Source organism: Saprolegnia diclina, assembly GCF_000281045.1.
Source record: "Saprolegnia diclina VS20 unplaced genomic scaffold supercont1.35, whole genome shotgun sequence".
Taxonomy (NCBI): Eukaryota; Oomycota; class Saprolegniomycetes; order Saprolegniales; family Saprolegniaceae; genus Saprolegnia; species Saprolegnia diclina.
The window spans coordinates 72,660-94,158 of NW_008246102.1; the positions used below are offsets into that span (position 1 = coordinate 72,660).

Below are 21,499 nucleotides of genomic sequence, written 5' to 3' on the forward strand. Positions count from 1 at the left end.
TGGTCGTCACAGTGGGAACCGGTGTACTCGTCGGGGTATCCACATCGCACCCATGGTGCTCCGTGGAGAAACCCGCAACGACGATGGCGGCGCATATGGCGAGGCGCAAGAGCGAATACTTCATGATGCCCAAGTGTGGCAAATGCAAAAGTGAAGCCTATCTCCCCGAGCTTCGTGCAAGCGTTGCGGTCATCGACGTTGCGTTCGGTTGCACGCCGTGCAGATGGTGGGATGCTCCACACTAAGCTCTGGCAATACTTGAACGCAAAGGGGCTTCGAATAACCGCATTTTGACTCTCAACCTTTGCAGCGCCAAGCACCAAAGGACGCCATCCCCACCACAGAGCGTATCCGCGCGCAAAGAGCCATTTACTGCTGCAATACTATAGCAGCTGTACTGCATGCTTGAGCGCCACGACAACCCAGCGCAAAGCTTTGCAACAACACCTAACCCTCGCCAAACACAGCCAATGAACGTGTTGCTGAGGCGTAGTTGCTCCTGGGACAGCGTGCGCAAAACTTGGTGTATGTATCGACGTCGTGGGAAAAGAGAATGAGGAAGTCTCGCCCGTCAGTTGTCCCTGAAGGTGGACCCTGCTGAGCATCGCACCCACAAACCCAAGCAACAATGTCGCAGAAACGGACTATGCGAGCGAGCGTAAGAAGAACCACCTTGATGGTCCCGATCGCAATAGAAAAACGCAGAAGGGACAACACCGACGGGGCTCGAACGCGCGCCTCCTGCAGACTGTAGATATACCCCATGACCGCGGCGGTGCGACTGCCTCTCAAGATACGTGGTCATTTTGTTGGCCGCCAAAATCTAAGCCGTACAAGCGGCGGCAAAGATGATTTCCAAACGGTCGCCCACCATCCGCGCCACATTGGTCTCCTGCTTGATGAGCTCGTCCACGATATCGCAGTCTTGTTACGGATACGGCCTGCATATCCGGAAGATTGCAACCCTTGCCACGACCAATCAGCGACAACTGCTTGGAAAGGCAACCACCAAAACTCAAGCCGGCAGCCACCGATGGCCACGCGACTATTCTCCTATTCCTCGACGACAGCTACGCCTACCTCCTCGACAAGGCGTTAGCGACTGCGCTCTCGTCGATCCCACCGACCCGTACGCAGCTCGACGTCTGGCGCGAGCAGTGCGATTGCGGTATCACAATGATCACCATGAGGTCATGTTGGTCATGGCGGCTCGGTCCGCTGTCACAGCGAGTGGTCAAGCAGGCGTCCACACATGCACCAAGCCGACCTTCGGAATCCATCGCCCGACGTCGCCGTCGTTGGAACCGGCGTTGTCGGCGGAATGCATTGGCGTCGTCTTCACCTGTATAGCCCACAAGCATTAACCGAGCGCCAGTGTCATCGCCTTGGGCGTATCTCTCAAGAGGAGTCGTGTTCTTCCTGCACGGTTGGCACTCATTCATAGCAACCTCAACCACGCAGACCTTGACCTTTCGAGCTGACTGGGTTCATGACCAGAACCGACGATTCCAGAACGCCTGCAGACCAGTAGCGCTATCACGTCAGCTCACGACACCTCCTCCACCTTCGATGGCCGACGTCGTCCGAGCATCAGCAGTGTAGGAATATGCAAAAGATCATGTATTAGGCTCGGCTAGCCATCACCATTACGACCTACTCGTCATCGTCGCTCTCTTCCTCTTCGGCGTTCTCGAGCCAGTCGATGAACGGCGTCAGGGCCTTCTTGAGCGCAGCCGCATGGGCGTCCGTGACTTCATAGTGCGCGTAGTTGCGGCGCGTCTCGTCGACCGACCACGACAGAATCGTGTCTTCGGCCAGAATTTCGTCGTCGTACAAGAGCTTGAGAAGCACCGGGAACGCGTTGAGGAGCGACGGGACCTTGACCGCGCAAAAGTGCTCGGTGAGCGCAATGAGCTGGAACTGGAGGCGCTCCGAGTCGACGAGCTTCTCGAGCACACGCGCGTACTTGGCAATCTCGTTGGCCGCGAGGATCTGCGCCGTGAAGGCGGCGCCAAAGAAGATGGCCAAGCGGTCGCCCACCAGCAGCGCCGCATTCGTCTGCTGCTTGATGACCTCGTCCAAGATGGCCGCGTCCGTGCGCGCCGACGAGAGGAACGCCGTGAGCGACTCGACCGCCGACTCGATCGCACCATCGTCATCGACGTTGAGGTTTTCGAGGGCCGCCGCGGCCTGGTCGGCCGCCGCCTGCTCGGCCGCGTTGGCCGCCATGGCCGCATGCGCCGCAGCTTCAATGGCCTCGGCTTCGCGCGCGCGGGCCGCGACAGCTTCGGCCGAGAGGTCCGTGTGCCACTCGATCTCATCGTCCGAGTCGACGTCGGCCTTGATGGCGGTGTCGTCGTCCGAGTCGGACTCGGCCTTCTTCGACTTCTTCTCCTTCTTCTCCTTCTTCTCCTTCTTTTCCTTCTTCTCCTTGCCGTCCTTGTCCTTCTTCTTCTTCTCCTTCTTGGGCTCGTCGTCGGCGTCGGCGTCGGCAGTCTTGGCCTTCTTCTCCTTCTTCTCCTTCTTGCTGTCGCCCGACTTGGCCGCGCGCTTGGCCGCCGTGTGCTCCTTGATGAGGTACGTCGTGAGCTTGTGGTTCATGTCGACGGGCTCGACCGCGCCGCAGGCCAAGCACTTGTGGAAGATCGCATCCTTGCCCTTGAACTTGTACTTGGTCTCGGGCAGGCGGCAGTTGGGGCAGAGCACAAAGAGCTCAATGAACTTGGAGAGCTGGGCTTGCATGGCCGACTGATCAAACGCACCGTTGACAACCGCGCGTTCGGTCTTGTCGTCGTACTTGGACTGCGCGCCGAGCTCGGTGCCAAAGAACTTGGTGACCTCGCCGGGCGTGCGGTGGAGGGCCATGGCCAGCTCGACCGCGTTGACGACGACGGTCTTGATGCCATTGCCGCGGCCTTCAATCTTGGCGACGAGGCGTGGCATCTTGTAGCGGTACTCGGGGTCGTCGACGGGCGTCGTACCGGCAATGTTGATGTTCGACATGGTGAGAATGTGTTAGAAGACGTGTATAACGGGCTTGTTCTTGTCCTTGGGGTAGCAGAAGCAGTGGTTATAACACAAAAGCATGCACTTGCTGTCGGAAGGAGCGCGTGGAGGGAGCGGGAAGCGGGTCCGTCGAGAGCCGTGCAAATTTGCTAATGCCACCAGTCACCTCGGGGCCGCGACGTATACTGAAACCAAGTGTAAAAAAACCTGTTACCTTTTATGAAACCATCGGCGACGAGCTAAACACACGCAACTTTAAACGACCACCGACAAGCGATGCACCAAGCGATGCACCAAGCCGCCACCAATGATGCAGCGAAGACAAGCGCATATAGTCAAGGCAATCTAGCGACGTGCTAGCATCATGTGCGATACGTGTGGCCGAGACAGTGTGGGCGCTGCAATGATGGCCGAGGACGTTGCTGTTGAAGTGCTCTTGAATGGCGAGAGAGACGGGGCGATGGAGTCAACACGATATACTGTGATATGCATAGACTATCATAACGCTAGAGATCCCAAGAGGCTGACGAGGTTTGGTGCACGACTGTGCATTAGGTTGGCCGTTGGAGGCCAAGATAGGCGCTCCAGCAACCATCGTAGGTTGATGCGAAGCGGTAACTACACTGCTATACACAACGAATAGAGCCTTGTGTGTTGCGGACAGTTGAGTACAAGGTGGCTGGGGTAGTAGACGCTCGATTGCGCACACGGTAAGGGGTCGACGACCGCTCGTTGGGAGACTTCAACGCATATGAAGTTGCGTGGTTTTAGTTGCAGGTGACGCCCAGGCAAAAACGTATTCCGAGAGGTTGAGAATGTTGGTGGTTGTGGAATACAAACCTCAAGTCTATACGAGCGACGCTCTTGGGCATACAAAAACCAAGCTTATTTGTTGGGTGGCCACCAGCGCTGCCCGCGTCGCAACAGCAAGATTCAAAAAGATCCTGGCGGAACCAGGCGGCTTCTTCGCTCCACAGCAGGCGCCTGTACGACGTTCTAGCTCTAGCTACATGTATGTACTACGCACGAGTTACGGGAGCTAGCTGCTTGGGCCTCTGTTTTTAACTTCGAAACCGGACGACGAGCCGCTAATTGAAGCGTCCGATGCTGCACCTGCGACCGTAGCCACCAGCCTTGGCCATGCAACGGCTACGCATGTCGCCTTTAGCCTACAGCCTTGATGTCTCTGCTGTAGCGTGTGCACTGAGGAGGCTAAAACCATGCTCCGCGCTGTGATAAACCATCGGGAGGGAAATAAAACGCAGCGTTTTACTCCAAAGGATTAACGCCTCCAAGCAACTCGTGTCGGCAACAACCCATCGACATCCGCGTGCATGTGCAGGACACAGTTGGATGGCGCCTTCCCTTGAAGTGAAGATGGCGCCGTTCCGCCGCGAAGAATCACCCGCCAAGGAACTCCTCCGATCTCGGGCTTCAAATAACGCGTTTTGCCGTTTGGTTTTATGGGTTAAACCGATTTGCCGAGTTCGACCGGCTTCGGAGCTTCGGCAAAACAGGATCGATCCCACGATGGACGTTCGGGCTGGCGTCGCCGTCGGCGGCCTCCTCGTCGCGCTTTTCTGGCAGCGCCAGCGGCTCTGCGCCGCCGCCGTCCACTCGCATGTCTATGTGAAGCTCCGCGCGCGGGCCATGGCGTGGCTTGTCGCGATCTCGGGGTCGTCGCCGACGCTGACGCGACTGGCACCCGTCGAGCAGCTCTCGCCCAACGTGCTTCGCGTGCTTGGCCTCAACCCCGGGCGCATGACGCTTCAGGGCACGAATACGTACGTCGTCGGGACTGGCCCCGCGCGCATCCTTATCGACACGGGCGACGGGTCGGCGGCGTACCTCGAGCTCCTCCTCACGGCCTTGGCCGCGCATGGCGTCAAGACGGTCTCGGACATTGTGCTAACGCACGCCCACTTTGACCATATCGGCGGTCTCTGGCAGCTCCAGGCGCGCTTCCCGGAAGCTAGAGTCTGGAAGATGCTCACGTACACACCGTCATCCTGCGAGTGCTCGTCACATGTGTCCAACGCGTATGCCATCGACGGCCTCCAGATCCACGACCTCGCGACGCTGCTTGCCGACAACTCGGCGCTAACGACGGACGGCGCGACGCTGCGACCGCTGTACACGCCGGGCCACACCAACGACCACGTGTGCTTTGTCCTCGACGATGATGCGATCTTCACCGGTGACTGCGTCTTGGGCGAAGGTACGTGTACCTTCCAGTCGCTCTCGGAGTACATGACCTCGCTCCGCGCCTTGCGTGCGTGCAACCCCACGCGGCTGTACCCTGGCCATGGCCCTGTCGTCGAAAAGGCCATCGATACCATCGACATGTACTTGAGCCACCGCCAGAAGCGCGAAGTTGAGATCCTCGCCGTGCTCACATCACAGGGGCCCGTCGACGTGGCGACGATTGTGGCAGCCATGTACCCGTCCCTACCGTACTTTTTGTCGCTGGCGGCCGCCCGCAATGTCCGCATGCACCTACGCAAGCTGCTCGACGACGGTCAGGTCGTTCAAATGCCATCGACGTCGTGGTGGTCCCGAGCGCCACTGTATGCGATCGCGACTGTCCCGTCCAAGTGAGACGATGTTGTCCTGTGCTGTCGTGTGTGTCATCAAGTCGAATATAGCTCTAGACGTTTTGTGTATTGGTATCAAAACTTTGTGGAAGCGGCGCAGGCTGCACGAGGTCGTAGGTTGTGCTAGATGCACGTCGATCTCCTGGTCGATCCAGCAACCTCATCTTGATGACGTTGCATATGGCACCTGCGCCTGTGCAGAGCCCTGCGATGCCATGCTAGTAGCGTGCACGATGAACGCTATACACATCTCAAACGACCTTGATGGTCTTCTTATGGAAGGCTTCCTTGTCTTTGGGCGCGATTGTAAACTTGAGCCGCTTGCTCATGGCATGCAGCGTCTTCTTCTCACTCGACTGGAGGTCGTAGAAGACGTCGGTGCCAATCGCATCTTCGTACACGCCGTAGAGCGTAAAGTCGCCAATGCGCAAAATCGGCGTCTCGGACTCGAGGCCTTCGATCTCGAGCGTCTCGTGCTTGTCGAGGATCGGGAACTCGGCAAAGTCTACTAGCTCCACAGAAACGTACGTGGTCATGGCCTCGTCGCCAGCAGCCGTCGCGTCCGTCGGCGCGGTCGCCTCCATCTCGTCCGCGCTGCGCTTGCTGCCCATGTCTCGTTTGGCCACGAACACAACGCTAGGAAACGAAGCCGAATTTTAGCCAATGGCCTTCGATCACGACGGTGATTCGTGGATGCTAGCCAATGAAAACGGCGGAATATCAAATCCTGTTGCAGCGGCGCTGGACCCGCCTGTCTCGGCCGCCGAAGACGATCGCGTTTGCTTGGAGAGCCTGGACGCGACACTGGCGACGCTTCCTACTGCGCATATGCGTGTCGACGTCCGCGATCCAGTCGTCGTTGGACGCGCCACCTGCGCACGGAGGCTCCGTGCGAGCTTTGCCTCTACAAGTCGATATGCGAAAGCAAACCCGCAGAATTGGATATGCTTATCACTGTGCGATGGGCGTGGCAAGATTGCCCTTTTGCTGCAGTGACGAAGTTGTCAGGTCGTCGCACGGGCCAGTGAGCATGGACCTTCTCGACGCTGTCGTCCGTGGCGACGTGGCGACCGTCGCTGCCCTTCTGCAGAGCGGCGCCGATGCCAACAGCCGCAACAACGTACGCTCTTGACCTCACGGCTACCGTTGACCCCAGTGCTAGATTGGATCGCCGGCGCTCTGCGTCGCAGCGATCGAAGGACACGTCGCCGTGGCCGAGCTGCTACTTGCCGCAGGCGCCGCCGTCGACGACGAGCTCCACATGGTATACGACACATGGCTTGATGGCGTCGGCGAGACGACGTGGTGTAGAACCACGAGACAGCGCTGACGATCGCGGCGCGCGGAGGTCCCGTCGCGCTTGTCCACCTGCTCTTGGGTCATGGCGCTGATGTCAACCATGGCAACGGGGTATGCGCTGCTGGATGGTCGCTAGCCTGAACGAGCGAAACACGCTAGATGGGCACGGCGCTGCATGCCGCGATCAGCGTGGGCGACGTCGCCATTGTCGACGAGCTCCTCGCCGCCGGCGCCAACGTCCACGCCGTCGACACCGACGTACCGCGTTTGGCTGTATCTCGCACGGCTTAGAAGGTCCCTTATGTAGCGCCATCGGTCGCCCCTCTTGGTCGCAGCAGACAAGGGGATTGTAGCGATGGCCGCTCGGCTGCTCGACAATGGCGCGATGCTCTCGGACGTCGACAAGGTAGGCTGGCTGCGTAGAGCGACGTCGATGTCGCTGCGCCTAGGACGGGTTTGGAGCCGTCTATTTCGCAGCGCAGGAAGGCCACGTCGACATGATTCGCTTCCTTGTCGTCCGCGGCGCCGACCCGAACGTCCTGTCGCACGTACGTTGCCACATTGCCTATTGAAAAATTGAAAAATTGATACAGTATTTTGCAGGCGGGCTACACACCGTTGTACACGGCGAGCGGCTGTGGGCGCGTCGATGCCGTCGCGACGTTACTCGACGTCGGCGCCGACGTCAACTTGCCACAGGCAGTGCGATCCTGCGATAGGATAATAGGATAGGATATATCCCGTTTGGCGTAGAACCACTGCTTGATTGCAGCGGCGGCGTACGGCGACCTCCGCACTGTCTCGTTGCTCCTCGACGCAGGGGCACATGTAAACGCAGCCGACGCAAAGGTTCGCATTCATAGAGCAAGACTACGTCGTCATGATTCAGTAGGGCGTCACCGCCCTCATCGCAGCGGCCATCACCGGCCACGCCGATGTCGCGCGGCAGCTGGCATATGCCCGCGCCAAGCTCGACGTGTCAACCTGTGTACTATGTTGTAGTTGGAAGGCGACGAGCCGAACGTTGCGTAGGATGAGCAGACGCCCGTGATGCTGGCTCGAGCGCACGGGCATGCCAATGTCCTGTCTGCCCTACAGGATGTACGCACCAAAGTACGTCTTCACTGTGGCGGAGCTAGGGAGTAGTCGCATGGGTTGCGCTAGAAAATGAAGCTATTGCATGCGGCCCGGCACGGCGACGTCGGCACCGTTCGTGCGCTCTTTGCCGAAGGCCTGAGTGCCAACGAGACGGACGAGGTAGGAGTCAAGTCGATCCCGTTGATCGAGCTTATATATCTGAGCTAGCATGGCAATACGCTACTGCATTTGGCAACGCTCGGCCGGCACGAAGCGCTTGTCGCGGCGCTTCTACAAGACCCAACTGTCGAGCTGGACCAGATCAACAAGGTCCTCTGTCTACGATGCCAAGCTCTAAAATCGAATGATGTTCTTTGTAGTTTGGGGAGTCGCCTCGAGCTATTGCTGCCAAGCTCGGGTTGTCCTCGCTGCTTTTGCAGCTACATGCAGCGCAAGTCGGCAAGATGTCCCCGATGGCTCACGAAGTAAAACCCTCGACACTGTAATGTACTTGGATGCCAAAAATGAGGCAGGTGGCGGCTCGCTCGACGGTGCACCTCCAAGAGCTCGGCCGTGGTGGCTACGGCATCGTCTTCAAGGACACGCTATTGGGCCAAGACGTCGCTCTCAAGATGCTTGTGAACAGCAGCAGCAAGGCCAAGAACCTCCGCTACGAGATCGAAATTCTCAAAAAGTAGGACGACGACGGGGATTTGAACTCACAGTTCGCGTGCATAGCAACCCGTCGCCGTACCTTGTGCGGCTACTTGCGACGGCGGATGCCGCCTCGGATGCGACGCAGCTCTTCTTTGAGTACATGGACGGCGGCAACCTCACGTCGTACCTCGAGATGCTGGCCAACGACGAACCTGTGCCCGTGGTATACACGCCCATTGAGATTCTCTGGGTCGTTGCCAACGCTCTTCACGACCTCCATGCGAAGAACGTCGTCCATCGGGATATCAAGACCGACAACATCCTCCTCTCATCCAAACACTACATCAAGGTGGGCGACGTCGGTATCGCCAAAAAAGAGTCGAAGTACATGACGACGGGGGCTGGCACCAACAAGTGGCGCGCGCCCGAAGTGCTAACGTCCGGAAGTCGCTACGGCACACCCGCCGACATTTACTCGTTTGGGATTCTCCTCCAGACGCTGTACCCTAACCCTACCGATCCAAGCACCGAGTGGGCCCAAGCTCTCGCAGCGGACTGCACGGCGGTGGATCCAACGCGGCGTCCAACGGCGGCCAAGCTCATCAGCATTTTGCTGCCCAAGCTCCAGTCGTATGTTCGTTTCTTTATTGCGCACCTTGTGATGGATGATGCAGACAGCCCGATCTCGTGGCGTCGCTCCCAGCCTTTGAGAAGGATCGGGCGGTAGGCTCGCCGTGTACCTCAACGATTCCCGACCAGAAAGCTAGGCGGGTCCTCGACTCCTCGAGACACTGGTTCCGCAAATGCAATCAAGCCCGGTGCAGATGAACGAGCCGGTGTTTGCCCCCATCGTAGCCTCCTTGTCCTTGAAGCGTCACCCAACGTAGTGGTGACTTGTAGCGACTGGGGCGGTCGGGCGCACCACTCAGCGTAAGTTTGCACGTCGGCTTTGCCACGAAAATAAGATCTTGTGTGTCTAGCCAGAAGAAGAGCTGCACTCCGCTGTGCAAGCCGGCGACTTTGGTGCAGCCCGCTCATTGCTCGAGCGAGGCGTGCACCCCGATTGCGCCGGCGTGGTACGTCACCTTCATGTTGATGCGACAAGAATCTCGTGGCGGGATAGACGCGGGAAACGCCGCTTATGCTCGCGGTGCGCTTTGGTCACGTGTACCTCGTGGAGCTGCTCCTCCAGTACGGAGCGAACGTCAACGTCGCTTCCATCGTACGTCATCGACGACGCTCGAGGCAGTGTATCATCGAGGCGTAGGTGCGGATGACGGCGCTGCACGAAGCTGCGCGACAGAGCTCCCCGAATATGCTTCGCAGGCTCTTGCGCGTCCCAACCATAGCTGTTGACCCGCTCAGTCGCGTGCGTGTTTCTACACTGGTGCGTGCCATCACTCAGTGCGTAGGCGAGCGAGACGCCGCTGCACATGGCGGTTGCCGCCGGGCAATCGATGCATGCGATGCTTCTTTGGGACGCAGGCGCCGACTTGGAAGCCGCTGACACGGTTCGCATCCGTGTCAATGTCGGTGACAAAATTGCATATTTTGTGTAGGATGGCAACCGACCGTTGCACTACGCCGCCATCATCGGCGATGAAGCCACGGTCGCTGTGCTGTTGCGACTGGGTGCGCAGACGGCGGCGCGCAACGGCGTACGAGGCTCATCTCGGGTTCCAGCTGAAGGACCACCAACACGACGCCACGTAGGGAGGTGAGATGCCATTGCACAGTGCGATTTTGCGCCAACATGGCCGTGTCGCGACGCGTCTTGTCGAGGCCGGCGTCGATACCACCGCTCTCTACGTACCTCTTGCGACAGCATGTACTAGGGTCGACTCATGCCCTTGGCAATGAGTAGAAAGGACAGAGTCCGCTGCACCTTGCGTGCGAGTACGGCGTCGCCGACGTCGTTCCGGCCTTGCTAGTGCACGGCGTGAACGTCAACGCCAAACATGTATGCTTCATCGACGCAGTCAAGACGCAAAGTATGTGGACATTGCCGTCTAGGATGGCGTGTCACCGCTGTACATGGCCATCGTTGACGGCCACACGAGCGTGGTTGCCGCACTCATCGCCGCGCAAGGCATTGATCTTCACGAGCGAGACGAGGTACGACCTCGCCATTCGCTGCATTGCTTGCATACCTGTAGAATGGCGCGACGCTCGTGCACGTTGCGGCCCGGAAGGGCTACGTCGACATGGTGGCGACGTTGCTGCAGGCTGGTGTCGACTACGATCTACCCGAGACGGTGCTGCTTCCATCAACAACCCAATGTCCTGACCGCCTTGTAGACGGGACTACGAGCCCTCGATGTGTTTGCGTGGAAGGACAATGACGCGATGGTGGAGGTCTTCCGCTCCGCTTACCAACATGTACGCCGTACGCCATGGTATGCCCGTGGCGACTGGCATGCTAGCGACGGGCATTGCTGCAGGCCGTGCACCAAGCCGACGTAGCGCGTCTGTCCGACCTTTTGCAAGCGCGGTACAGCTGCAACGTCGTCGACGCGGTAGTAGAGAGTGCGTTGTCCTAGCTGATGATGGCGTGAATAGGTTGGGTGCTCTCTGGTGCATTTGGCGGTCGCCGCACGCAACGAAGTGGTCCTTGACGCGCTCCTCGCGAGGCCGGACGTCCGCTGCGGTACCCGCAACCACGTACGCTCATAGCTCTTTGGGTGCTGGCCATGGAAGCCAGTTCGGTAGATGCACCAGACGCCGCTGGCGATCGCGATCGAGTGGGGCGACGCGTCCATGGCGACCAAGCTCTTTGATCGCACGGCCCGCGCGGTGGTCGAGGTACGCGTTCGCATGCGGTGAGTCGACCATGGTGTTTGCAGATAGCAGCGTCCGAGTATGACGTGACCACGGCCGAGCTTGGTGTTGGCGGCTACGGCACTGTCCTCCTTGGCTCTTACTTGGGCGAGAAGGTAGCTGTCAAGAAGTTTAGACACACGTACCACCGCACGTCGTTTGCAGCTGAAGTCGATGCTCTCCTCAAGTACAACTGGATGGCCGTCGATCAAGCATTGATGCAAATGATAACGTAGGTGTCGGTCCCCGTACCTTGTACAGCTCGTTGCGATCGCTGGCCAAGGCTCCGAGACGCCAGCGCTGCTCTTTGAGTACATGGACGGTGGCAACCTGCGCACGCACCTCGAGCAAAAGCGCTGGCACCAGCGGACGGTGGTGCATGTGACCAACCTCCGCGTGGCCTGGGTCGTTGCGAATGCCTTGCGCGATCTGCACGCAGCAAAGTTGGTGCACCGCGATGTCAAGAGCGAGAATGTCCTTCTCAGTACGAGCGGCGGGATCCGGCTTGGCGACCTCGGCCTGACGCGGCTCGAAGCCACCGACATGACCGAAGCGCCTGGTACTCGGTACTGGATGGCGCCCGAGATTCTACAAGCAGAAGGGGCCGTCTACGGTTGTCCCGCTGATATCTACGCGTTCGGCGTGCTCCTCACGGAGCTAGCCACATGTCAACTGCCGTACTTTGACCACGACGTCCAAGACCCGATCGCATTTGCGCGCGGTGTCATCAACGGCACCCTTCGCCCGACGCTGACGACCGAATGCGAGCCGTGGTTGCAACGGCTAGTGACGCGGTGCCTGCGTGGTGACCCCACCGCGCGGCCGACAGCCGACCAAATTGTGGCGATCTTGCAGGATGAAATGACTGCAACAGCCGCCGGCATGAGCGTATGCTCTTCTCTCGCAACACCAACTCATACTGTGAGGCGTTAGGTGGCTGAGACGTACATGCGTGCGGTGGCCAAGGACGACGCCAACCTCGTGGCGCAGATGCTGAGCTCCAGCCTCTCGCTACGCACGCTTCTTCCGGTAACGACACCTCTGTCACACGAAGAGTAAACATAGTCCTTGGCCATCTCATCTCTACTAATTAGGGTGCTTTGTCGCTGCTGCATGCCGCAGCGGCCGCAGGAGCCACCGACACGGTGCAGCTGCTCCTGGCTCGCGGCGCCGATGTCAACGACGCGACAGTATACATGTCTATTTCACACAGGCAAGGACCTATGGTGGGATGTAGAGAGGCCGCACACCGCTGCACGAAGCAGCTCGTCGACGGTTCAAGCATGTTCTGCGCCTCCTTATCGATGCGGGCGCCGACGTCGACGCCCAAGATCACGTACGTCGTCAACGAGGGTTAGGGTTGCACTGCGGAATTGGCTCACGCGACGTGTGTAGGAAGGCAAGACACCGCTCGTGTGTGCCCTTGGCGCAGCTAGTCTTTCGTGCATCACGCAGCTGCTTGCAACCGGGGCCGACGTGCGTCAGCCTGCAATGGTGGCGACGGAATGCAGTCGAGGCTTCTGCCAACGTGCGTCTCTCGATAGGATGGCATCACGCCGCTGAAGATCGTCCACGCGAATAAATTTCTCGTCGATGTACTGCCGCTGCTCACGGCCGCTGCGTCGCCAGTACGTCCTGATCGACTTGTTCATTGTCATTTTGTTTATATATTTCCATTTTGAAAAAGGAAACTTCCGGAATGCCCACGATATTCTGTGGGGCGTGTGGCAACTGGCACCTTGTCGAAGCCAAGTGCGCTATCTGTAACTATAATGCGCCGTCGATAGACCGCCAACGGGCAGTGATCCGGCGCCTCGTGCGGCTGCACCACCGGAGTCGTCCCGTCAACTGGCTGCGGACCTGCACCGCGTGCCATGAGACGAGTATGACGATCGTCGACGACCGTTGCCCGCAGTGCGCCCATACGCCAAAGGACGCGAATCCACTCCGACGCCTTTACGTCCGGCTCAAGCTAGCGCTTCGATCGACCGCAACGTGTGCGGTACGCTCTCTCGATCGTCGCCGCCGTCCTTGACAGGTCCGTAGGTTCCGCGCATGCTCTCGGAGATTCCAAAGAGCGTTCTGCGCTGGTTGACGCACGCGCCACCGCAAAACACGCAGCCGCTGTCGCCGGACGTCGCATTTCTCAAGTACGACCTCTTGCGATACGAGCAAATGTATCCGGCCGACGCTGACCCCGAGCGCGTCACGGACCTCGTCACGTCACTGGTTAACTCGAGCACCGCGGTCAGTAGAGATCGAGCCTTGCCTCCTGTGTGGACGTCGGCTGAGAACTGCCAATAGATCGATCGGTCGCTGTGGGCCAGCGCCACGCTGGCGGGGCAAAGCATGCTGGTCCGAGCGTCGAGTCCCCTCGTCGCCGACCCCGTGCCCACGGTAGCGACAGCCATTCAACTCAAACAGCACGGATAGACAATATGTGTAGCTGCCAGTCGCGTGTCTCCTTGCGCCGGGTGTTGTCTTGACGGTGCATGGCCAGGACCTCGTGCATCGTCTCATCAGCAACGAGAGCTACCTCGAGGCCATTGCCAGGTACCCCATCGACTACAGTGCCGAGTCGTCGACCAACGCATTCGAATCAGATGCCCTTCGCCATTTCTCGAGAGTATTGTGGCGGTCGCACGACCCGCCAGTGTCCTTGTCCTTGCGCCCACGGGCTTGAGCCTCGCCGACTGGATGCGCGACTCGGGCGACGTAGTTGCCGCAGCTCGGATGCGAGTGCCGATCGCCATCTGTGTTGCCAAGGCCCTCGCAGATGTCCACGCCCACGGTCTCGTTCACGGGTATCTCACGAGTCATAACGTCTACTGGACTGCGGCGCGGGGCATTCGAGTCAGTATCCCGGGTGCATCGGCAACCAACGAGGCGCTGCTGGCGTGGACGGCCCCCGAGGTGCTCGCGGGTGACACGCCGCCGTCATTCGCCGCCGACATGTATGCGTTTGGCGTTCTCCTAACTGAGCTCGACACGTTTTCGCTGGCGTGCAAAGACGACGATGCGAGTGCGATACCAACGACGGACGTTGCGGGTGTCCGACCAGCGCTACGTGACGACTGTGACGTGTGGATCCGGTCGCTAGGTCACCAGTGCCTGCAGGCGGACCCGCGTCGTCGCCCCGCAGCTGCTGAAGTCGTCGAGCAGCTGCACCGGCGCTTTGGCGACGATTTACGCGAGGTCTAACCAATCGTATCGATCGAATCTTAGTGTATCGTAGTTGTCTAGTACAGCCCGAGCAAAGTATTTGAGATCGCAAAAGCTTATTTAGTATCGGTGCTTCAATTGTGCACCACAGAGAGCACCAATTAGCGAGTTTGCGATTTTCAAAATTATCCAATACCTTGCTTGTGAATTTCAGCGGGTTTGGTCCTAGCGAGCTCGCGAGAGTTCCGCTAACGAGGTCCAAATGTACTAACTGCGTTCGAGCCGTTCTACTCGAGCCCGACCCAACTTGTATTCGTCCACGAGACCTCGAAGCGGACGCGATGCGCTTCGACGCCATGCATGGCCCGGACACAGGACGCCTCTACGTCGAGCTTTCCGTTCTCTCGTGGACAACGCGTGTCAGTCCTCGCCGCCATGAGCTGCGAAGCTTTTGCGGATAAGAGCTCATCGGAGACACGCATAACTGAGCCAATTCAACAACACCATGATGACCAAGATCACTCCTCCGTCCTTGAACCCGTGGCTGAGGCCTCGCTCTATCTCAATCCTTGACAACGCGCTCATCCACATGTACGACAAGCTTAAAGGCGCAGCGCATGCAGAGGGAGCTACGGGTAGTAAGAACGACGATAGTGCAGGGCGCGTCCATCGTGAGCGCCATCATGCATGCCATCTTGATGGCTCGAACTGGTCAAGCTCAAGCCTCGATTTACTCTCGCTATAAAACTACATATTTTTATATGCTGCATTTCCCAATAAGCCTGTTATACGTATAGGTCTAAATATAAATAAGACGATTTGGCTTTTAATTTTTGAATACACGCTTTTGATTGGCTTGTTTCATCAGGAGGAGTCCGATTTACGAGGCCACGCTCCCAAAAGTATTTTTATTGCACCGTGCAGCTCATCCTCCATCTATCTGCCGCCTGCCTCGATTTAAAAATAAAACGAGCTCGATTAAGCGCCCTTAATCGAGGGGCATTCCGACGGAAATTTACAATGCATAAAGAAATAGAGTGAGAAGCAAATACCCAGGAATGCACCGCGAACGACTTGGATGGTCTTCCTCGCCTTGCAGTGTTTGGGCGCGATCGTAGACTTGAGTTGCTTGCTCATGGTATGCAAGAGGCATTGGATCTCGAGCGACTCGTGCATGTCAAGTGTCCGGAACTCGGCAAAGGCTTCAAGCTCAACGACCACGTACGTGGTCATGGCCTCGTCGCCAGCAGCGGCAGCGGCCGTCAGCGCAGTCGGCAAGTGGTCGGCGCTGCTGCGCCCACGGCGGTGGTATCCGGAAAATGGATAGACTTCAGCCAATAGATGATGTTTGTGAAGGTGATTCGTAGAAACGCACCAATGGCGAGCGTGCCTGAGCATATCAAAGTGCAGCTGAGGCTACTCGAGTATCAGCATTCCCACACGGTAGAGACGCGTCCTGGGAGATCGCATTATGAGCTCTATGGTGCTGAACGGTCCTCACTCTGGTGTCATGACGGTCCTGTGCACATTGGTTCTGTGCGTGCGATAGCTTCAACCCAGGGAAAGCGACACGATGTATCATTTCCAGACAAAAATTCCGAAACTCGTGGGAAATACCGGTACGTGCGCATCGTTGATCATTTGTATCAACATGAACAGCCCAGGGCAGCTGCAACTTCTGTCATGGTGGCGATGTGCCCAATCAAAATCGCGAAACGGGTATTTAACCTCTTACAACACATACTATCATTTCATAGCAAATGATATACCTCTATAAATCGATTGCTAGGGTCGTGCTGTCGCGACGCCTCATTGCCTTTTTGACCGCAGACAACCGAGTTGATGTGTCTTGCGGAAGCCGTTGAACGAGGCGATACGGCGGCCGTGGCCGAGCTCCTCCATGACGGCGCCGATCCCAACAGCCGCAACAAGGTATTTGTGCTTGTTGTAGGTACAGCCCGTCCAGACGCACGCGTCGTGTAGATAGGTGAGCCTGCGCTCTTCGTCGCAGCGATGGAAGGACATGTTGACATCGCCGAGATGCTCCTCAACGCCGGCGCCACCGTCGACTTGGAGACACCGGTGTGATGTACAGTAAAGGACAACTCTCACGATTTTGTGCTAGAGAGGCGCAACAGCGCTCATGATCTCACCCGCCAGTGGCTCTGTCGATCTCGTCAAGTTGCTTTTGAAGCATGGCGCCAACGTCAACCACAGCAACGGGGTAACCGCGCTGCGGGATCGAACGCCTCTCGCTACAACATTCTGCGCTAGGATGGAACGACACTGGCTGCTGCAGTGCAGCTCGGCCTCGACGAGATTGTCCAAGTGCTTCTGACTGCAAAAGCCAACGTCAACGACAACAACACCTATGTAATACCCATACTCAAAATGCATATTGCGCTAACCTTGCTCCACTAGATCAAGGCATCGCCGATCGTGGTGGCAGCGGAGAGAGGCTTGCTAGCCATGGCCTCTCGACTGCTCGATGCTGGCGCCAACCTGCATAGCGTCGACAAGGTACGATTTTTTCGTCACAGGGATTTTGTGTCTCTACAATGATATTAGGAGGGGTATGGGGCGGTCTTTCACGCTGCCAACCGTGGCCACGCCGACATGATTCGCTTTCTCGTCTCCAAGGGAGCTGATCCAAACGCGACTGCACCGGTATGTACCCTATGGTGTTGCAACATTGATACACTGATACTCTATTTCAGAACGGAGTCGGACCTTTGTACGCTGCTTGCATGCGAGGCCATGTCGCCGCAGTGGCCGCCTTGCTGCAAGCTGGTGCCAATGTCAACCACCCCGACGCCGTATACTCTTGCACAACATCATAACCGCAGTTCAACCATGGTGTAGGATCCGTGCATCATCCCTGCAGCCTTCTACGACCGCTCGGAGATCATGTCGCTGCTGCTCAGTCACGGTGTCGACGTGAACGCAGTGGATTTCACGGTAAACAAAGTGTTGACACCCCGCATCACATTCGCATTTGTAGTTTGGTGGCACGGCCCTGTATGCAGCGGCCTTTAATGGCCACGCAGACGTCGTGCGTCAGCTAGCGTATGCGAGAGCCGAGCTCGACAAACCAGCCAGAGTACGTGTCAATATTACCTACGACGCCAAACTAAATTACCCACAGAATGGGTTGACGCCAGTCATGGTGGCTCGTGACAACCGCGTCCTACAGGTCCTTCACGACGTACGCACCAAGGTAGTCCAGTAGCTGGAGCTCGATTGGTCATTCGTTCTTCCTGGCTAGAAAATGGAGCTGCTGCATGCAGTGCGCCACGGCAACCTGGCTGCTGTTCGAGCGCTGCTGGCCGAGGGCTTGAGCGTCAACGAGAGAGACAAGGTACAATCTCAAATCTCGGAGCCGCAACATACAAGCTAGGTTGCCTTATGTTTGACATGGTTTTAGCACGGCAATACGCTCGTTCACTTGGCGCTGCTTGGTCACCACGATGCACTTTTGGCCGAGCTCTTGAGAGACCCCGCTGTCGACACGAGCTGCGTCAACAAGGTAGTCGCTGTTTCGTATGGTCCATGCTCAAATGCTCTAGTTCCATGAGTCACCTACAGCCATTGCCGCCAAGTTGGGGGTCCAGTCTCTCATCGAGAAGCTGCACCAATGCAAGACCAAACCGGTGGTTGAGGTCATCTGAACTCATGGAAATGTCGATTCTCAAATTGCTGGTGTTGCAGGTGGCGGCTCGCTCGATGGTGCATCTTCAAGAAGTCGGCCGTGGTGGCTACGGCATCGTCTTCAAGGACACGCTCTTTGGCCAAGAGGTCGCTGTCAAGATGCTTGTGAACAGCAGCAACAAGGCCGAGAACCTCCGCTACGAGATCGAAATTCTCAAAAAGTAGGACGACGACGGAGACTTGAACTCACAGTTCGCGTGCATAGCAACCCGTCGCCGTACCTTGTGCGGCTACTTGCGACGGCGGATGCCGCCTCGGATGCGCCGCAGCTCTTCTTTGAGTACATGGACGGCGGCAACCTCACGTCGTACCTTGAGATGCTGGCCAACGACGAACCTGTGCCCGTGGTATACACGCCCATTGAGATTCTCTGGGTCGTCGCCAACGCTCTTCACGACCTCCACGCCAAGAACGTCGTCCATCGCGACATCAAGCCCGACAACATCCTCCTCTCATCGGTCCACTACATCAAGGTGGGCGACGTCGGTATCGCCAAAGAAGAGTCGAAGTACATGACGACGGGGGCTGGCACCAACAAGTGGCGCGCGCCCGAAGTGCTGACGTCCGGAAGTCGCTACGGCACACCCGCCGACATTCACTCGTTTGGGATTCTCCTCCGGACGCTGTACCCTAACCCTACCGATGCGAGCACCGAGTGGGCCCAAGCTCTCGCAGCGGATTGCACGGCAGTTGACCCATCGCGCCGTCCGACGGCGGCCAAGATCGTCGGTCTATTGCGTCCAATGTTGCAAGCGTACGTCGTGCAGTACTCCTTGTTTGGTGTTTACACCGGTCTCCATTTACGTAGACAACCGCACCTCGTGCCGTCGATGCATGCCTTTGAGCGAGACCGAGCGGTACTTCGACTTCGGCTGTACACACCATTTGAATCAATGAATCTGGTTAGGCGGGTCTTCAAGTCCTCGAGGCCATTTCGATGCCCTCTGACGTCGAAGACGCGATGCCAGCCATGCCCGCGGCGCCAATCATGTCCTCGGTTCGTACCTCTTCGCATTCCGACATCGATTGAGCGTCATGCCTCTTGTAGAGAATCGGGCGGCCCCAGAGCTCTCTCACTGTACACCATTCATCTCCGAGGCAGGGTTCTCACAGCCTATGCTGCCAATGTAGCCAGAGGAGGCGCTGCACGCGGCCGTTGAAACCGGCAAGTTCGATGACGTTCGCGCCTTGCTGGCGAGTGGTGTTCACCCCGACTGCGCAACCAATGTATATCGAGGCATCACGTTTGGTGGGTCATTAATGCATCTGTAGGGGATGGAAACACCGCTGATGAAAGCGATACATTTTGGCCACAGCGACATTGTGAACTTGTTGCTCGAATACCGTGCTGACGTCAACAGCGCTACCCATGTACGTATTTTGAAACCGAGAAAGAATGCTCATCGAATGTATAGCTGGGTATGACAGCGTTGCATGCCGCAGCGAGTAGCGGCAGTGACTTCATCAACCAACTGCTCCGCGTTGAAACCATCAACGTTAATGCAAAGACCAACGTAGGCGGCGGCTGGGGCACTAAGATCTCATTTGCATTTATCTGTGTAGAAGCAACAAACGCCATTGCATGCTGCGATTGCAGCCGGGCACTTGGCCAATGTCATCACCCTCTTGGACGCGGGCGCCGACCTCGAAGCTGCCTCTGAGGTACTTAGCGCCGTATTTGAATTACCCCCTCAATGCATGTACTAGGAGATGCAGCGACCGTTGCATTATGTAGCGATGTACGGCGGCAAGGACATTGCAGCCGTCCTTCTCGCGCGCCACGCCCGGACCTCGGAGCGCGACAAGGTCATCATTCGGTGGTATGAATATGCAGGGCTTTATTGTTGCGTACTGTAGAGTGGCGACACTGCGCTGCATCTTGCGATTCGGCACAAGCACGGTGACGTGGCAGCACTCGTCGTCGAGGCCGGAGCCGATATCAGCGCCCTCTCGGTAACGTCTCACGGTCTACATCGCACCCATCACTGTGATTGTCGAGTAGAAAGGGCAGAGTCCGATGCATAGCGCCTGCCAACATGGTGTCACCGACGTCATCCCGGCCCTGATCGCCCGAGGCGCCGACGTCAACTCCCAGTTCGTACGTCATTTCGCCGTTATCTCAAGGGCTTGTTGCATTCCACTCGTGTAGAACTTAACGTCGCCGCTGATGATGGCAACTCATCACAATCGCGCAGACGTGGTTCGGGCGCTTCTACAGTCACCCGACATTGATATCAACCGGCCCAACGCTGTGAGTATTCCTTCGCTCTTACATAGCTTCTGAGAGACGTATTTGTGGATAGCATGGGTTCACTGCCTTGCACGTTGCGGCGTCCACGAAGTGTTACGACATCGTTCGGACCCTGCTGCACGCCGGCGTTGATGTCGACCATCGGGATTTGGTGGTTCGGCTCACTGATGCAACACTTGGTGTTTGATCATTTCTCTAGGCGGGTGTGTGGGCTATTCAATTGGTCAAACCAGAGAAAGACCGCGCCATGCTCGACCTGCTTCGGCCTGCATACGAGCACGTACGTCGGAGCCGCCAACCCATAGGAGTGACAACATGTATGTGTGTGTCGTAGCGAGAGCGGTTGCTGGAAGCGATGCGTTTGGCAGACGTCGGGCGCCTTGCGTATCTTCTGGAGCAGCCCTATAGCTGCAATATCAAGGACAAGGTGAGTATATTTCTGTCAACAACACTAACGCAACTCTAGCTTGGGTGCTCGCTGGTGCATTTGGCGGTGCTTGCAGATAATGAAGCGATGCTCGACATGCTTCTCGCCGAGTCCCGCATCCGTTTGGCGACTCTGAACAACGTACGACTGTGACGAACCACATCATTACGCAACGACTTGTCTGCTGTAGGAAAAGAAGACACCGCTGACCATTGCCATCGAGCGCGGCTCTACCTCGATGGCCAAAAAGATCTTCGATCGGACGCTCCATTCGGTGGTCGAGGTCTGCACCGTGACTACTTCCAAGTGCTGACAAAGAATTTGGTAGATCTCGGCCGCCGAGTATGTCGAGACCAAGACGGCGCTTGGCGTCGGTGCCTTTGGTGTCGTCGTCCTTGGCAAGTACGAAGGGCAAAAGGTTGCCGTCAAGAAGTTCCGACGCGCCGATTATCTCAAGTCGTTCGAGGCCGAAGTCAACGCCCTCCTTGCGTAATACCCAGT

The 21,499-nt window shown here is 57.6% G+C and overlaps 6 protein-coding genes across 6 annotated transcripts; 3 read left to right on the forward strand and 3 right to left on the reverse strand.

The window, feature by feature from the left end:
• Nucleotides 1–1,597: 1,597 nt before the first annotated feature.
• SDRG_10400 (translation initiation factor 5) lies at nucleotides 1,598–3,169 on the reverse strand. Its single transcript, XM_008616388.1, has one exon. It carries the CDS (start codon nucleotides 3,001–3,003, stop codon nucleotides 1,654–1,656), a length of 1,350 nt encoding a protein of 449 aa, XP_008614610.1. The 5' UTR covers nucleotides 3,004–3,169; the 3' UTR covers nucleotides 1,598–1,653.
• A 1,328-nt stretch (nucleotides 3,170–4,497) lies between these two features.
• Nucleotides 4,498–5,675, forward strand: SDRG_10401 (hypothetical protein). The gene has a single exon (XM_008616389.1). It carries the CDS (start codon nucleotides 4,537–4,539, stop codon nucleotides 5,602–5,604), a length of 1,068 nt encoding a protein of 355 aa, XP_008614611.1. The 5' UTR covers nucleotides 4,498–4,536; the 3' UTR covers nucleotides 5,605–5,675.
• Nucleotides 5,676–5,838: 163 nt separating this feature from the next.
• On the reverse strand, nucleotides 5,839–6,390 carry SDRG_10402 (hypothetical protein). Its single transcript, XM_008616390.1, has one exon. It carries the CDS (start codon nucleotides 6,209–6,211, stop codon nucleotides 5,852–5,854), a length of 360 nt encoding a protein of 119 aa, XP_008614612.1. The 5' UTR covers nucleotides 6,212–6,390; the 3' UTR covers nucleotides 5,839–5,851.
• A 240-nt stretch (nucleotides 6,391–6,630) lies between these two features.
• SDRG_10403 (TKL protein kinase) lies at nucleotides 6,631–14,651 on the forward strand (the record flags this gene model as incomplete). Its single annotated transcript, XM_008616391.1, has 43 exons — nucleotides 6,631–6,720; nucleotides 6,763–6,864; nucleotides 6,912–7,010; nucleotides 7,059–7,157; nucleotides 7,207–7,305; nucleotides 7,349–7,447; nucleotides 7,503–7,601; nucleotides 7,653–7,748; nucleotides 7,792–7,887; nucleotides 7,932–8,012; nucleotides 8,064–8,156; nucleotides 8,205–8,306; nucleotides 8,357–8,461; nucleotides 8,510–8,670; nucleotides 8,715–9,263; nucleotides 9,308–9,356; nucleotides 9,401–9,484; nucleotides 9,534–9,563; nucleotides 9,614–9,709; nucleotides 9,757–9,855; nucleotides 9,901–10,002; nucleotides 10,046–10,144; nucleotides 10,193–10,291; nucleotides 10,347–10,442; nucleotides 10,498–10,593; nucleotides 10,647–10,748; nucleotides 10,790–10,888; nucleotides 10,932–11,012; nucleotides 11,057–11,149; nucleotides 11,193–11,294; nucleotides 11,343–11,435; nucleotides 11,477–11,637; nucleotides 11,687–12,338; nucleotides 12,384–12,479; nucleotides 12,545–12,640; nucleotides 12,688–12,786; nucleotides 12,846–12,944; nucleotides 12,995–13,078; nucleotides 13,138–13,452; nucleotides 13,497–13,697; nucleotides 13,755–13,847; nucleotides 13,897–14,003; nucleotides 14,054–14,651. 43 exons carry the CDS (start codon nucleotides 6,631–6,633, stop codon nucleotides 14,649–14,651), a joined length of 5,991 nt encoding a protein of 1,996 aa, XP_008614613.1.
• A 946-nt stretch (nucleotides 14,652–15,597) lies between these two features.
• SDRG_10404 (hypothetical protein) lies at nucleotides 15,598–15,918 on the reverse strand (the record flags this gene model as incomplete). The annotated part of the gene is made up of 1 exon (XM_008616392.1): nucleotides 15,598–15,918. A coding segment is annotated over one exon (319 nt), but the record flags the coding sequence as incomplete, so codon positions are not given.
• Nucleotides 15,919–16,454: 536 nt separating this feature from the next.
• SDRG_10405 (TKL protein kinase) lies at nucleotides 16,455–21,491 on the forward strand (the record flags this gene model as incomplete). The annotated part of the gene is made up of 32 exons (XM_008616393.1): nucleotides 16,455–16,544; nucleotides 16,596–16,694; nucleotides 16,738–16,836; nucleotides 16,887–16,985; nucleotides 17,034–17,132; nucleotides 17,181–17,279; nucleotides 17,330–17,428; nucleotides 17,475–17,570; nucleotides 17,614–17,712; nucleotides 17,758–17,829; nucleotides 17,878–17,970; nucleotides 18,037–18,138; nucleotides 18,179–18,271; nucleotides 18,321–18,481; nucleotides 18,526–19,074; nucleotides 19,129–19,177; nucleotides 19,228–19,317; nucleotides 19,369–19,398; nucleotides 19,452–19,547; nucleotides 19,593–19,691; nucleotides 19,736–19,834; nucleotides 19,884–19,982; nucleotides 20,028–20,126; nucleotides 20,178–20,273; nucleotides 20,323–20,418; nucleotides 20,470–20,571; nucleotides 20,624–20,725; nucleotides 20,771–20,851; nucleotides 20,906–20,998; nucleotides 21,038–21,139; nucleotides 21,189–21,281; nucleotides 21,327–21,491. 32 exons carry the CDS (start codon nucleotides 16,455–16,457, stop codon nucleotides 21,489–21,491), a joined length of 3,540 nt encoding a protein of 1,179 aa, XP_008614615.1.
• Between the last annotated feature and the right edge of the window lie 8 nt (nucleotides 21,492–21,499).

Bases quoted from the DNA above. Each gene is read 5' to 3' on its own strand.
- SDRG_10400 (XM_008616388.1), bottom strand. From the start codon at position 3,003: ATGTCGAACATCAACATTGCCGGTACGACGCCCGTCGACGACCCCGAG.
- SDRG_10401 (XM_008616389.1), top strand. From the start codon at position 4,537: ATGGACGTTCGGGCTGGCGTCGCCGTCGGCGGCCTCCTCGTCGCGCTT.
- SDRG_10402 (XM_008616390.1), bottom strand. From the start codon at position 6,211: ATGGGCAGCAAGCGCAGCGCGGACGAGATGGAGGCGACCGCGCCGACG.